The 13122-nt window shown below is 43.8% G+C and overlaps 1 protein-coding gene across 1 annotated transcript; it reads left to right on the top strand.

Annotated features, from left to right (window-relative positions):
• Positions 1–7863: 7863 nt before the first annotated feature.
• Positions 7864–11158, top strand: LOC142499910 (uncharacterized). Its single transcript, XM_075609965.1, has 3 exons — positions 7864–8268; positions 9667–9744; positions 10110–11158. Exons 1-3 carry the CDS (start codon positions 7992–7994, stop codon positions 11156–11158), a joined length of 1404 nt encoding a protein of 467 aa, XP_075466080.1. The 5' UTR covers positions 7864–7991.
• Positions 11159–13122: the final 1964 nt, after the last annotated feature.

Raw genomic sequence — 13122 nt, 5'->3', positions numbered from 1 at the left:
GAATTGTTCTAAAGACTGGTTGGCCCTTTCTGTGAGTACATTGGACTGGGAATGATAGGAGGAAGAGAAGTGCAGGGAGATACCCATTCTTTGGCAGAAGGCTGTCACGGAATACCAGGACTTTTAACACCTTTTAACACCTTTTAACAGGGATCATTCGCTAGGCAAAACAAGGTAGTGGAATAAAATTAGGTTTATTCGGGTAAACCCGCGTACACACAGTGAAATACATAATACAAACTGAATGTACACTTACTGGGGATCTGAGGGTGAAAACTAGCCTCAAATAGGTGCAAGGCGCCTACTTCAGAAGACTTATCATGACCGGGCAATCCTTCCGGGCTTCCTGGTGCTCTTTTTGGCTAAAAACCGCTACGTTCTATTCTCAGAACTAGGACTTCACGTCTGATTTAGTCTCTGCTGGGCAGGCTTTCCTAGCTTCAGAAATGAAGCAGGCTGCTCTGCTATTCATAACAAAGCAACTTTGAAAAGCCCGCCCTTGCTTCACCGACTCAAGTCACAGGATGGTCTGGTTCACTGCCTAAGGCCGGGTCCATGGTAAAAAAAGACAGCGCTGACCCGCGCTGAGCCACGCTGAGCCAGCACACTTACCCCCTGCATCAGACACGAATGCGGCATTAGCAGGCGCTTCTGCATGCTTCCGTAGGCATGCGGAGGCGTGCAGAACTGCAGGAAACAGCTCCATTTAAAATGTGCGCATTGAGGGGAGCGGTGGGCCGGTCACTTGATGGCAAACAGCCAATGGCACCCGTCACGTCGGCCCCGACTCCCACCCCACCTCTTTCTCCAATTCCCACCCACCTCACAAGCGCGCTCGCTGCCTCGCCTGCCAGGACACCTAAAACGTCCTGCTTGAGCAGGCAGGCCAGAGCAGCAGTGCGGAAGAGCACGGCTGGAGGCACCATGTCCAAGGCCTTAGCAGTCTCCTTACATACCCTCCCCTGCTCTTCAACATGAAAGTAGGAGGCTTTGCAAAATAGAGTCTTCCTTAGCGCTGGTACTTGTCACTCTTGCACAATGCAGTTCATGAAAAAAAAGTAAGTGAAGTGAAGAGAACAATATGAGGTATACTAGTAATATAAGGACAAAAAAACACATCTGTGCAGTTCACTAAGGCAGCGGTGCGCAAACTGTGGAGCGCGACCCCCAGGGGGGGCACGAGACTGCCGACGGGGGGCGCGGGGTTTACAGAGGCCCCGCGCGCTTCCCGAAGGCACTTAAATTAAGTGCCGGGGGAGCTGCAGGGCCTCTGTAAACCTAACTTACCGTGGCTCCGGCGGCTTCCTCCCTGCGTCGCCATGGCAACGCGGCGTCAAAATGACGCTGCGAGGTCATGTGACGTCCCGTTGCTATGGCAACGTGACGTCATTACGCCGGAGCGCGGGTAAGTTGGGGTTGGGGGGGGCCGCGGGAGTGAGGGGACAGCCAGCAGGGGGGCGCAGGGAAAAAAGTTTGCGCCCCCCTGCACTAAGGACATATAATTAGTACACCAAAACTATTTAACTGGTGACTGGCAGTGATAAGGAAACACACCACTACCAACATATGAACCTATACAAACTGAGTGAATCCCAATGGATAGTTAACCCTTTATCCAACAGTACAAAAATGTTGTTGAAACTACTCAGCAGTGATATGTAAGGAAAAAAATGAAAACATAGCACAGAACTGCTATATACTGTGATTTAATAATGTACATACAAACAAGTAGGAGGAGCGACCAATCAGAGCATGGGAAGAGCAAATCATACACGATTTGCGGGTAAAATATCAGTAATATCGGTAACACTGGTCACCAACATTTTACATAGATTTTAAGTCTAGTTGACACCCAATATCTACCCTTGAACTCCTGTTCCCAAAGTCTCTTTTCTGCAGATATCTCCTACTAGGGGACATAAACACAAATGGCAAGTCTAGTGTATGAGCCTACAGGGGACAGTAAAATAGGAACAGATGTACAGGGAAACATATCAAGATATATGGCTAGACAAAAGAGCCAACACTTCAGACCTTGACATACGGTTTTAATGACAGCCAGCCAGGCTTTCACCTTTATTTATGAAGGTTGGCTACCCCCTAGCGTCACAAAGGCCTTCCAAAATCTGGAGATGAATTGGGATCAGAGACTATATCTGTCGGGACTCCACGGAGGCAGCATATGTCCTTAATAAAGATCTCTAATAGTTGAGAGGTTGTGGATAGCTTCTTGAGAGGAAAAAAATGGTCTTGTCTTGTGAATCGATCAACTACTACCAATATGGTAGTCATACCCCAGGAGGGAGGCAGCTCCACAATAAAATCCATGGATAGGTGGTTCCATGGGCGGGTGGGGACTGGCAAAGGCTGTAGCAACCCACAGAGCACCTTAGTCTGGGCGCATACAAAGCAGGCTAGCAAATACTCCTTCATGTCTTTGCAGATCTCTGGCCACCAAATGATCCATTCAAGGAAATCACGTCTTCCTAACTCCCAGGTGACTTGCCATCTTGGAGTTATGACCCCATTGCAACATCTCACTTCAAAATTGGGGAGGGACAAATAGTTTGTACGAACGAGTGGGTGTTGGCCTATGATCCTCTGCCCGAGCCTGTAAAATCTGTTAGAGAAGTGAAGATGAAACTGCAGAGATGATCTGAGCAGATGAAATGATGGGCCCCTGCTCAACCTCCTTGGAGTCGTCTGGAGAGAATTGCCTGGACAGTGCATCTGCTTTGACATTCTTAGATCCTGGACGATAAGAGATCACAAAGTTGAACCGAGTGAAGAAGAAAGTCCACCTTGCCTGACGCGTCCAGAGTCTCTTTGCTCCTTCAATATATCAAGGTTCTTGTGGTCTACAAGGATTGTAATGGGAGAAGTTGTCCCCTCAAGTAAATGTCTCCATTCTTCTAGAGCCGTTTTTATAGCCAATAGTTCCCAATTTCCAACATCATAATTCCTTTCTGCGGCAGAATTTATTTTTAGAAAATAAGGCACGGGTAGAGTTTTTCATGAAAATCCTTCCTTTGAGAAAGAATAGCTCCGACTGCCAAATCAGATGCGTCCACTTCAAGTACGAAGGATTTCTTAGGATCTGGATGGATGTATACAGGTGTGGAAGAAAAGACGGACTTTAGTTTCACGAAAGCCAGAAGAGCCTCACAGGGCCATATCTTAGGATTTGCCCCTTTCTTAATAAGAGCCGTAATAGGTACAACTACCTTGGAGAAGTTCCTGATGAATTTAGTAGAAGTTGGAAAACTAAATAAATCGTTGAGTTGGTTTGAGGCCTATAGGTAGGGGTCAATCCAGCACTGTCGATACTTTCGCACGATCAATCTCAAATCCAAGAGAGGAGATGAAGTATCGGAGTATTAAAATCTTGTGTTCAAACTGACACTTCTCGAGCTTGGCAAAAAAGGAGTGATCCCGAAGTCTTTGGAGAACCAGTCTAACCTGTGCCCGATGTTCAGATAAAGAAGTGGAAAAAATAAGGTTATTGTTCAGATATACCACGAAAAATCGATCAAGTGGATCCTGGAAAATCTCATTGATGACATATTGAAATACGGCCAGTGCGTTGCATAGCCCGAAAGGCAAGAATTCGTAATGGCCATCATGATATGAAAGGCCGTCTTCCACTCATCACCTTCTCTGATTCTAATAAAATTGTAAGCGCCTCGAAGATCCAGTTTGGTAAAGATCCTAGCCTTGCATAAGCAGTTGAAAAGGTCAGGGATGAGGGGTAGGAATACCGATTTTTTTACAGTGATTTTATTTAGGCCACTATAATCAATACATGGCCTGAGAGAAGCGTCCTTTTTTGAAACGAAGAAGAAACCCATACCAGCTGGGGAACTTGATTTGCAAATAAACCCTCACTGGAGGTTCTCCGAAATGTATTCCCACATTGCCCTGGTTTGTGGCTCTGAAAAGGGGGGAGTGCAACCTCGAGGAGGGATGGCCCATTGGAGCTAATCGATGGCACAATCATAAGGTCAGTGTGGTAGTAACTCCTCTGCCTGATTTTCGTTGGATACATTGGTAAAGTCCTAACTGAAAACTGAAAGGCATGACGAGAAAGTCTCTGTAGGTAGCCGAACCTCAGAGATGGTGCGAGACACTGGAAGACAAGATTCATGGCAATGTTGTCTGCAGACTGTCACTTGACTTGTTTCTCAGGGGATAGGGGAGCGCAGATGTGAATAGGCAATGAAAAACAAATAGAAATGTAACATAGTGCAAATAAAGTTTTTTAGAATAAAAGTGTGTTCGGAGAAATTCTTTCAAGTGAAGACTCACAGGGTTTCAAATCAAAGAAAGGTGTTTCAGAGATCAGTGGCATTTTGCTTGACTCTGGTAAAAAGAAGTAGAGCCCCAGAAGGAACAATTTGATACAATGTGATGTCATCAGTGTCAGGATAGAGAGAGATAGACAACCATAGCGTAATCCAGTAAAATAAAACAATTTTATAAGCACAATAAAAATCCACATCTACACAGTGTCATAAGAATATCAGACGCGTATAAGCGTGATGTATCACCAGCTCGGTTACTCCCGCTACCTCCGTCTCAGATCTCTCAATCATGATACGTCACTTCCGGGTTGGAGCGTGCACCGGGACCTGGACTGTTGTCCTAATGAGAAGAGGGTCCTTGTAGCCAGCACAGCTTCAAAGGAGGGGCGGTCAGGTGTCCTCTGGCTACGTCACGCGGACGACTCTACGTGTTTCACTGGGCATGTAGATTCGTCAGGAGTCACTTAACTGCCTGTCCAATCGATTTTGGGGTTATGGTGCCACAACCAGGGAAGGCCTAGGACCACAGAAGTTGAGGGAGAGCAAATGACATAAAAAGTAAGTGTTTCTTTGTGAAGCACCCCAGCCGAGACCAGCAATGGATTAGTCTTGTGGGTGATGGTCCCAGGTATCTGGGGTCTGACGTCAATGGCCACTACTGCTAGTAGAATCTCCTTAGTGCGGAGAGGAATCGAGTTGATTTCTGCACATACACGGTCAATGAAATTTCCTGTGCCTCCAAATCCACAAAAGCCTGAGTGAAGATGGAGGCTGGTCTCCAGGAGAGTGAAACTGTCAGGAGGAGCCATGAAGGTTGTGGTTAAGGAATAATAGAAGAAGAATGTCCAGAGAATATTCCTCAATCTTCACTGGGCATTAGGTTTTTCCTGATTTTGGATAGTCTTGGACACGATGACCTTTGAGCCCACAGTACAGGCACATCCCCCTTGTTTGTCTGCTAGATCTCTCCTGCTAAGGTTTATAAGAATGTAAGAATGTAATTATGATACTTGAGGAAATAGGTGCAACATACAAATGTATATACAGCAATATATAATTTATAATAGAGATACTGTATATGTTGTATAATATACCGTATTTCCTCGATTGTAAGACGCCATCAATTGTAAGACGCACCATCGATTTGGCCCTTAAAATCGAGGAAAATTACTTTTTCATTTACCATGTTTCAAGAGAGGTCCCATGTCAGCGGAGGATGAAGCGGCAAGTGGCGGCTGGAGAGTTCCCATGTCTGCAGGTGAATGAAGATAAGAAGACAGCGGGCATGTGGTAGCAGAATATCATAATAGCAGGAGAGCCAAGCAGGAGCAGAGCGGCATACGGGAACGACTGGGGAAGAGCACACTCTAACCGGAAGTCAGACACACACCGGTCAACTTCCGGTGTTACAGTGTGCACCTCCCCAGCCGTTCCCCTATGCCGCTCTGTTCAGCTCTCCTGCTATTATAAATCCTGCCGCTGCAGCCACCGCACGCGCGCTGTCTTATCTTCATTCACCTGCAGACTTGGCACCTGTCCTGCCGTCACCGCACTCCCGCCGCACAACCGCCAGCTGTCAATCTTCAACCATCTGCAGGCGTGGGACATCTTCTGCCGCTGCCTGCTTCATCCTCCACTGACATGGGACCTCTCCTGAAACATGGTAATTGAAAGAGGTGGTTAGTACTGCAGGCACTTTTTTTTCTTTACATTTTTAACATACATCGATTCTAAGACGCACCCCGATTTCAGACATGTGAAAATCGGAAAAAAGGTGCGTCTTAGAATCGAGGAAATAGGGTAGTTATATAAATATACAGCTTTATAAATTATAATAGATATATACTGTGTGTATATATATATATATATATATATATGTATATATATATATATAAAATATTGTCATATAAATATACAGCGATATAAATTATAATAGATATATACAGTATTTACTGTAACATTATAATATAATATTACTGGTACTTTATGTGGTTGTGTCATACTGTTTACAGTAACACTATACTGTGTACTGCATTGGGGGTTGTGAGTGTGTGAGTCATAATGAGTAATAATGAAGTGAGTGATAATTAAGGAAAGAGGTGCAACATACAAAATATTTTATCTCAAATAATTGCTAGGAAAAAGGTTCTGTTAAAAACACTAAGGGCCTCATGCAGTAAGCGTCGATTATGTGAAATCGGCAAACTTACCGATTAGTCATGTTATTGGCGTTTTTTCCTCTCCGTATGCAGTAAGTGCCGAATACATTCAAAATCAAGCCGAAAACAAATCCGCCCACTCTCACGATGATTAGCCGATCACACACAGGTGTATCGGCGTGCGTGGCGCGGTGCTGTTAGGTTGCCCAATCACAAATCTTGCTGAATCAGGCGAAACAAGCATGTTTTGGATTGCGCGCCATATTTAAAGGCAACGTGTACAGCTAATCATTCTCTGTGTTGTTGGGAGTGAGAGAGAGAGAGACGCACAGAGCTGGCTGTTTGAACATTTGCATATTGACTGAGAGACTTGTTGTGTATTGGGTGAGCTTTGTCCATTGTTGTTTTGTTTACATCTTTGTCTTGTTTTATATGTGGAAGTGTTTCGTGTGATTGCCTGTACATTTCTTGTCTGTTTTTTGTGAGTGCTGGAAGTATGCCCGCAAAGCGTGGGAAGAGTGATGCTGGTGGGAGTGGTAGTGCTACTCGTGCGAGTACGCGTCGGAGTGAACGTACTGTTCAGGGGACTGATGTTGCTGAGAGTGAGAGTGGTGTTGCAGGGAGTGGGAGTGCTGGTGCTGCGAGTGGTGTTGCTGGGAGTGGGAGTGCTGTTGCTGGGAGTGGGAGTGCTGTTGCTGGGAGTGGGAGTGGTGTTGCTGGGAGTGGGAGTGCTGTTGCTGGGAGTGGGAGTGCTGTTGCTGGGAGTGCTGCTGCTAGGAGTGTGAGTGCTGCTGCTAGGAGTGTGAGTGCTGGTGCTAGGAGTGGGAGTGCTGGTGCTAGGAGTGGGAGTGCTGGTGCTAGGAGTGGGAGTGCTGGTGCTAGGAGTGGGAGTGCTGGTGCTGGGAGTGCTGCTGGTGGCGCAGTTGCTGATGGGGTGGATGGTGGTGGCGTGCTTGCTGGTGGCCAGCTTTTGGAGGCTCTTCCATTGGAAGAAGGAGAGTCCAGTCAGCAGCAGCCAAGCTCTGACCCTAAACCTGCTCGGAAGAAACGTGTGGAGAAGCCACGTAATCCTCGCTTCAATGACCAGGAAAATAGAGCTCTTGTCACTGGGATTCTGGAGCACAATGACAGTATATATGGACATTTACTAGGTAAGTGTACCTTTACATTTATTATTCAAATACATGTGATCCTAGGTCATCTGAGTTTTGTTCATATGCAAATATGGGTTCACAATATCTTTCTATGTTAATTAGTCTGGAAACACAGCTTTTTATCATGCCTTACAAGGACAACTAAACACAGGCGGTCAATTTGCCATAACTGCATACAATATGAATGCAAGCTTGCTTACATGTCTAGGTTTAGTAGTGAATGCTCATGTGCTTCACATATTACACCTAAAACAGCATGTTTGCTATCTCTTGGAACAGCTAGCAGTGTAGGAAACTGGTGCTTATATTATTATTAATTTACCTCATATATTTTATATGTTTTTCAAGGGCGGACAAGTTCAGCAAGCAGAAAAGAAATGTGGGACACAATAGTCATTGGTGTCAATGCGTGTGGGAATCATGTGAGGGACAAGCGGAATTGTCACAAGAGATTTGATGATATTAGGTCCAAATTGAAAAAGAAAATACAACACCAACGCGTGCATGCTACTGGGACTGGAGGTGGGCCCACACCACAACGTCTCATATTAAGTCCATTGGAGGAGCTGCTTCGGGCAAAATTACTTCCCGTCGTCGTGGAAGGCTTACCTGGTGACCGTGATATAGGAATTTACCCCTCACAATTTCCACCAGGTGAGAAATATTACTGTACTAGGCGTGTCGTTGCTTACAGTTATTTTGCATAGTTACACTGCTTTTTATACTGTCTTCACAATATAAGCATACCTGCATCTATATATGTATATGTCTGATTCTGTATATATATATATCTCAAAATAGACATATATGTTGTAGTCCTACTAAAAGCAGTAACTAATATAGCACGTGCCATTGCGTGCTCATTTACATGTGAATTCCCAAAATGCATTGCTGCAGTGGAAGCAATTGATGGTGGGCGAACATGGGGAACAACAGGGTAGTACACATGTGTAACACATGTTAATGAGAAATTAGTACTAGCTACAGGTACAGAACAGAAATATGTAGAATATTATTGTGTATTTTATTTATTTTACTCCAACACACACGACATTACTGCCTATTTTAAGCATGCATCAAATATATTGCATGCAACGGCCTACAAACATCACTTGCACTAACACATCTATAGTTGTGAATGAAAAGGTCCATTTTTGATTTAAGTCATATACAGACAGCATAATGAGGCACACGTATCATATTTTATGTCATTGTTTTCATAACTTAAAAACTGCACACGACTATTTAGCTCATCTACCATTGTGTTAAAGCAGCTGCAATTAATATCTCATCACAGCATACACTTCAACAGAGGGGGTGGGGTTCAGCACACACACTAATTACAGCCTCATTTTAGGCTCAACTTAGTTCACACCATTTTCACCTGTTTCAAGTAATTGAAAGGTGTGGCTGATTAGGCTTTTTGGGGAAGGGAATACCGTTCTTACAACCTGACTAGCACAACTGAAGTTAATCACACTCATTTGAAAGCTTCACTTTAGCTACTAAATGCCCCAACAACTCATTACTTATCAAACCGTACGTCACACATTAGTTCACTCATATCTATAGTTGAACTACTACTATCAACGACACATTATGACACACTGCATGTGTTGTCTTGTTTAGTCACAGCCACATTCATGTGTGCCACATCTTATATTAATGTACCACACATATCCTCTACCAAAAACAACACTTTTTGCAATATGACCACCTTCATGATAACCATTGTGAATGGTCATCTCATGATAGTTATGTACATTATGATACTGATATCACTACACAACATATGATTTTTATGTACAAATTTAATCTATTTATCCTCACGCATTACTGCAGGAACATAGTATGTTTTATGTTAGGGAACTCAAAAGTTCTAAGTACACAGGCATGTACATTGTTATTACAACTATTTATGTTCACTTTCACACACACATTTTGGGTTAAGGAAATGATGCTGTTAGGTACTCATAAATACAGAACATACAATAACTGTTTGTTCAATATTTACACATGTAAATGTAAAACTTATGTTATTGTTATATATAGTTGCCCCTGAAGGACATGTGTCACCTGAGACTGAACAAGTGTCTTCACCTGGGTCAGCCAGCTCAACACACCTAGAAGGTGAGTGTATCAGTTGGTGGCCATATAATATGTGCTCTTCTATATGTTATGTTGTCATGTTCATTATTTGGTTTGCACATCTTCTTTAAATAGGATTACTTAGTGTATGTGAAAATGAAGTGTAAGGCAACTTGTATTGTGTTAGTGATGTTAACTATCATGTAGGAGTTGTGAGTTTACAGCAAGTTTTCATTCACTCATATTTCATACTGAGTCCAAACATTATTCTTAAGTCAAGGTAGTTTTTAATGTGAGCTTATAAAACGTATGGAAACATGTTAGTTGTTACTTATGACACAGTACAATTACATAGTAACACAGCAGAGATTAACATGCCATTTAATAATGTGTACATTTATTTGTAGAACATGATGAAGAGGATTATGATGATGATGATGATGATGATGACGCCACCGCCATAGACACACAAATAGAAGCAAGTGACCATGAAGACGTTCCAATTGAAACTGTTTTACCGGCAAATCGTCCAGCAAATACGACATACGATGCAATTGTATCTTCTGAGGGAAAAATTGTGGAAGCAGAAAATCGTCGCCATTCTGACCTCATGACAGTGCTGGAAAGGATGATTGCACTGCAGGAAGAAACAGTATCACAATTGGCACATCTCCACAGAGTCTTCATTGAAGTGCCTAAACAGTTACAAAAAATCAACACCTCATTCGAAGCATTAGTTGTTCAGCAAACCCAAGCAAATTACTGGAGAATGACTAATGTACCACAATTCAACACCTCCCAGGCAGGATCTGTTCATGCAGGTCAGTTTTCACCACATTCATCTGATATTCATTCACCACGTCCAAATGTTACCGGTCAAGTAGCAGAGATTGCTGTGCAGGTTCCTGACGACATACTACCACTGCCATCTGTACAAAATCAGCAGCTGACACCTACAAAGGAGCCCACAAAAACAAAATACAAGCAGTTACTACTGACCAGTTTTTGGTCAAAACCAACAAAAGACACACATGAAACAGACCAACCATCACTTGTGCAGTGTCTACCAACTTGCTCACATGTGTCAGTGGGCACAAGCCCTGTCCGTGAACACTCACTACCCAAAAGCCCTGTAGGTGAGTCACTGGCCACAAGCCCCGTAGGCGAACAGTCACTGCCCAAAAGCCCTGTAGGTGAGTCACTGGCCACAAGCCCTGTAGGTGAACAGTCACTACCCAAAAGCCCTGTAGGTGAGTCACTGCCCAAAAGCCCTGTAGGTGAATCACTGCCCAAAAGCCCTGTAGGTGAGTCACTGGCCACAAGCCCTGCCCGTGAAGTGCCAGAGGCCACTCAAAGTGGCTCTGTTGTGGCTAAAGTTGGTGGCAAAAAAAAAAGGAAAATTCAAGAGACAACAAGCAGGCCTGTTACTCGCTCGCAAAAGGAAAAAAATAAATAAATTTTATAATTCACAAAATATGTCTTTGGCCTTGTTTTGTTGACTTCAGATTATCTAATTACTATTGTATGTATGCTGAAGACTGTGTTGTTTCCAAACTTTCAAGTATGTTCTTGTACACATGAAGTATTGGAAATGTTAACACTCCTAATTAATGAATAGTGTTATAAATATTGATGTTTTAATCGTCTGTTCAGTAATGGTCCACCAGGAGCCAGTTGCTAAGTTTAGAGAAGCTGCCATTGACTTTGCAGCAAAACATTGCATTTGGGTGTGTTAATTGATTTAATCATTGCATGTGCATATTATTTTCATGCAATTATAAAAGTACCTATTTAACTGCAAACATCTTTCTTGTACGTGTACAGCAGGTTTTTGTGTAAAATATTACTTACCTTTGGTGGCCATTGTAATGTTGTCCTTTAATCATTTATGTGTTCTTGTTTCAAGAACATCTCTGAATTGATACTAATATATATGTAGTATGTATTGATATATGCACACACACACACAGACACACACTGTGTGTGTGTGTGTATATATATATATAGTACTATCTAAACTGGTATAGATGTATTTACAAAAAACATACACTTCATGCTTCCTTGTGAAAACACAGTATTTCAATAATACAGGCCTAATGTTTGAGAACTATACTAAGGGGCCTATGCAGAGTCGTCCGAATACATGCCATTCGGCATGTATTCGGCAGAATTTGCTTCCCGTATGCACAGAGGCTTCCTTGAGTGGCGAAATTTGAAATTTTCGCCAGGAGATTTGCTAGGCGGCAGCATCCCGCCAATGTGTTGGCGAGAAGCGTGTTTTTTTTACATTTCGCCATGTTTCTAGGTTCGGCATATGCAGGAAAGGGCAAAGTGTGGTATTCGGCATGTGTGCTTGAATTCTCAGCGCTGAAGTCGCCAATTGTGCGCGCCAGAAAAAAACGGCAGTAGCCGTCCAGTTCACTGGAAAGTGCTGTCAGTTAGTAAGGGGAAGCGGAGGAGCGGTCACGTGACCGCTCCCATCCAATGGGTCTGCAGCCGGTTCCCTACAGAGCCGTCATTGCCAGACAGAAGGTGGTGTGTGTGTGTGTGTGTGATGCCCCGATCGCTGTCTCCCTTCTGCCCTGGTCCCTGCCCCCCTTCTGCTCCGGTCCCTGTCTCGTGTGTGTGTGTGTGTGTGTGTGTGTGTGTGTGTGTGTGTGTGTGTGTGTGTGTGTGTGTGTGTGTGTGTGTGTGTGTGTGTGTGTGTGTGTGTGTGCCTTGTGTGTGCCTTGTGTCTGCATTGTGTGCCTTGTGTGTGTGTTTGCATTGTGTATGTGTATGCATGCATGTGTGTGTGTATGCATGTGTGTGTATGTGTGCATGTGTGTGTATGCATGTATGCATGTGTGCATGTGTGTGTATGCATGTATGCATGTGTGTGTATGTGTACTGCTGCCGAGTGCGGGGCTTCAGATCGCGATCAGCTGCTGTGTTTGGGGGGAGGGAGGGTCAGTAGTGCTGCCGAGTGCAGGGCTTCACATTGCGATCAGCTGCTGGGCTTGGGGGGAGGGCATCACGCTGTCACAAACCTGTCCAGATCCATGCCAACTGCTGTCACTATATGTGGCTCCCAAATCTCTGATGCACACAGGGCATTGACAAAGCAATAGGGTGAATATGCCTCTATACACATAACATTGCCATGTCAGCAAAAACTCTGAGCATTACAGTATAAGCAGTATACAGTATATAACAATATATAAGCATGTGTGTGGCTATGTGTATCTGTGTGAGTATGCATGTACAGATCAGTATATATCAGTATGCCTATGTCTCAACTGTGCCTTTGTGTATCAGTGTCTGTAAATGTGTGTATATACAGTATTGTGTGTCTGTCTGAGTATCAGTGTATATTCCTGTGTGTCTGTCTATCAGTATGTACACTGTCTGTCACTGAATGTCTATGACTGTAGCTAATAA

The sequence above is a fragment of the Ascaphus truei genome, chromosome 7, assembly GCF_040206685.1.
Source record: "Ascaphus truei isolate aAscTru1 chromosome 7, aAscTru1.hap1, whole genome shotgun sequence".
NCBI classification, from domain to species: Eukaryota; Metazoa; Chordata; class Amphibia; order Anura; family Ascaphidae; genus Ascaphus; species Ascaphus truei.
This window is presented reverse-complemented; position numbering and strand designations above follow the sequence as displayed.

Excerpts from the sequence above, each read along its gene's own strand:
- LOC142499910 (XM_075609965.1), top strand. The coding sequence starts at position 7,992 with ATGTGGGACACAATAGTCATTGGTGTCAATGCGTGTGGGAATCATGTG. Across the intron at positions 8,269-9,666 it reads CCCCTCACAATTTCCACCAG|TTGCCCCTGAAGGACATGTG; the intron begins GTGAGAAATATT and ends TGTTATATATAG. Across the intron at positions 9,745-10,109 it reads CAGCTCAACACACCTAGAAG|AACATGATGAAGAGGATTAT; the intron begins GTGAGTGTATCA and ends ATTTATTTGTAG.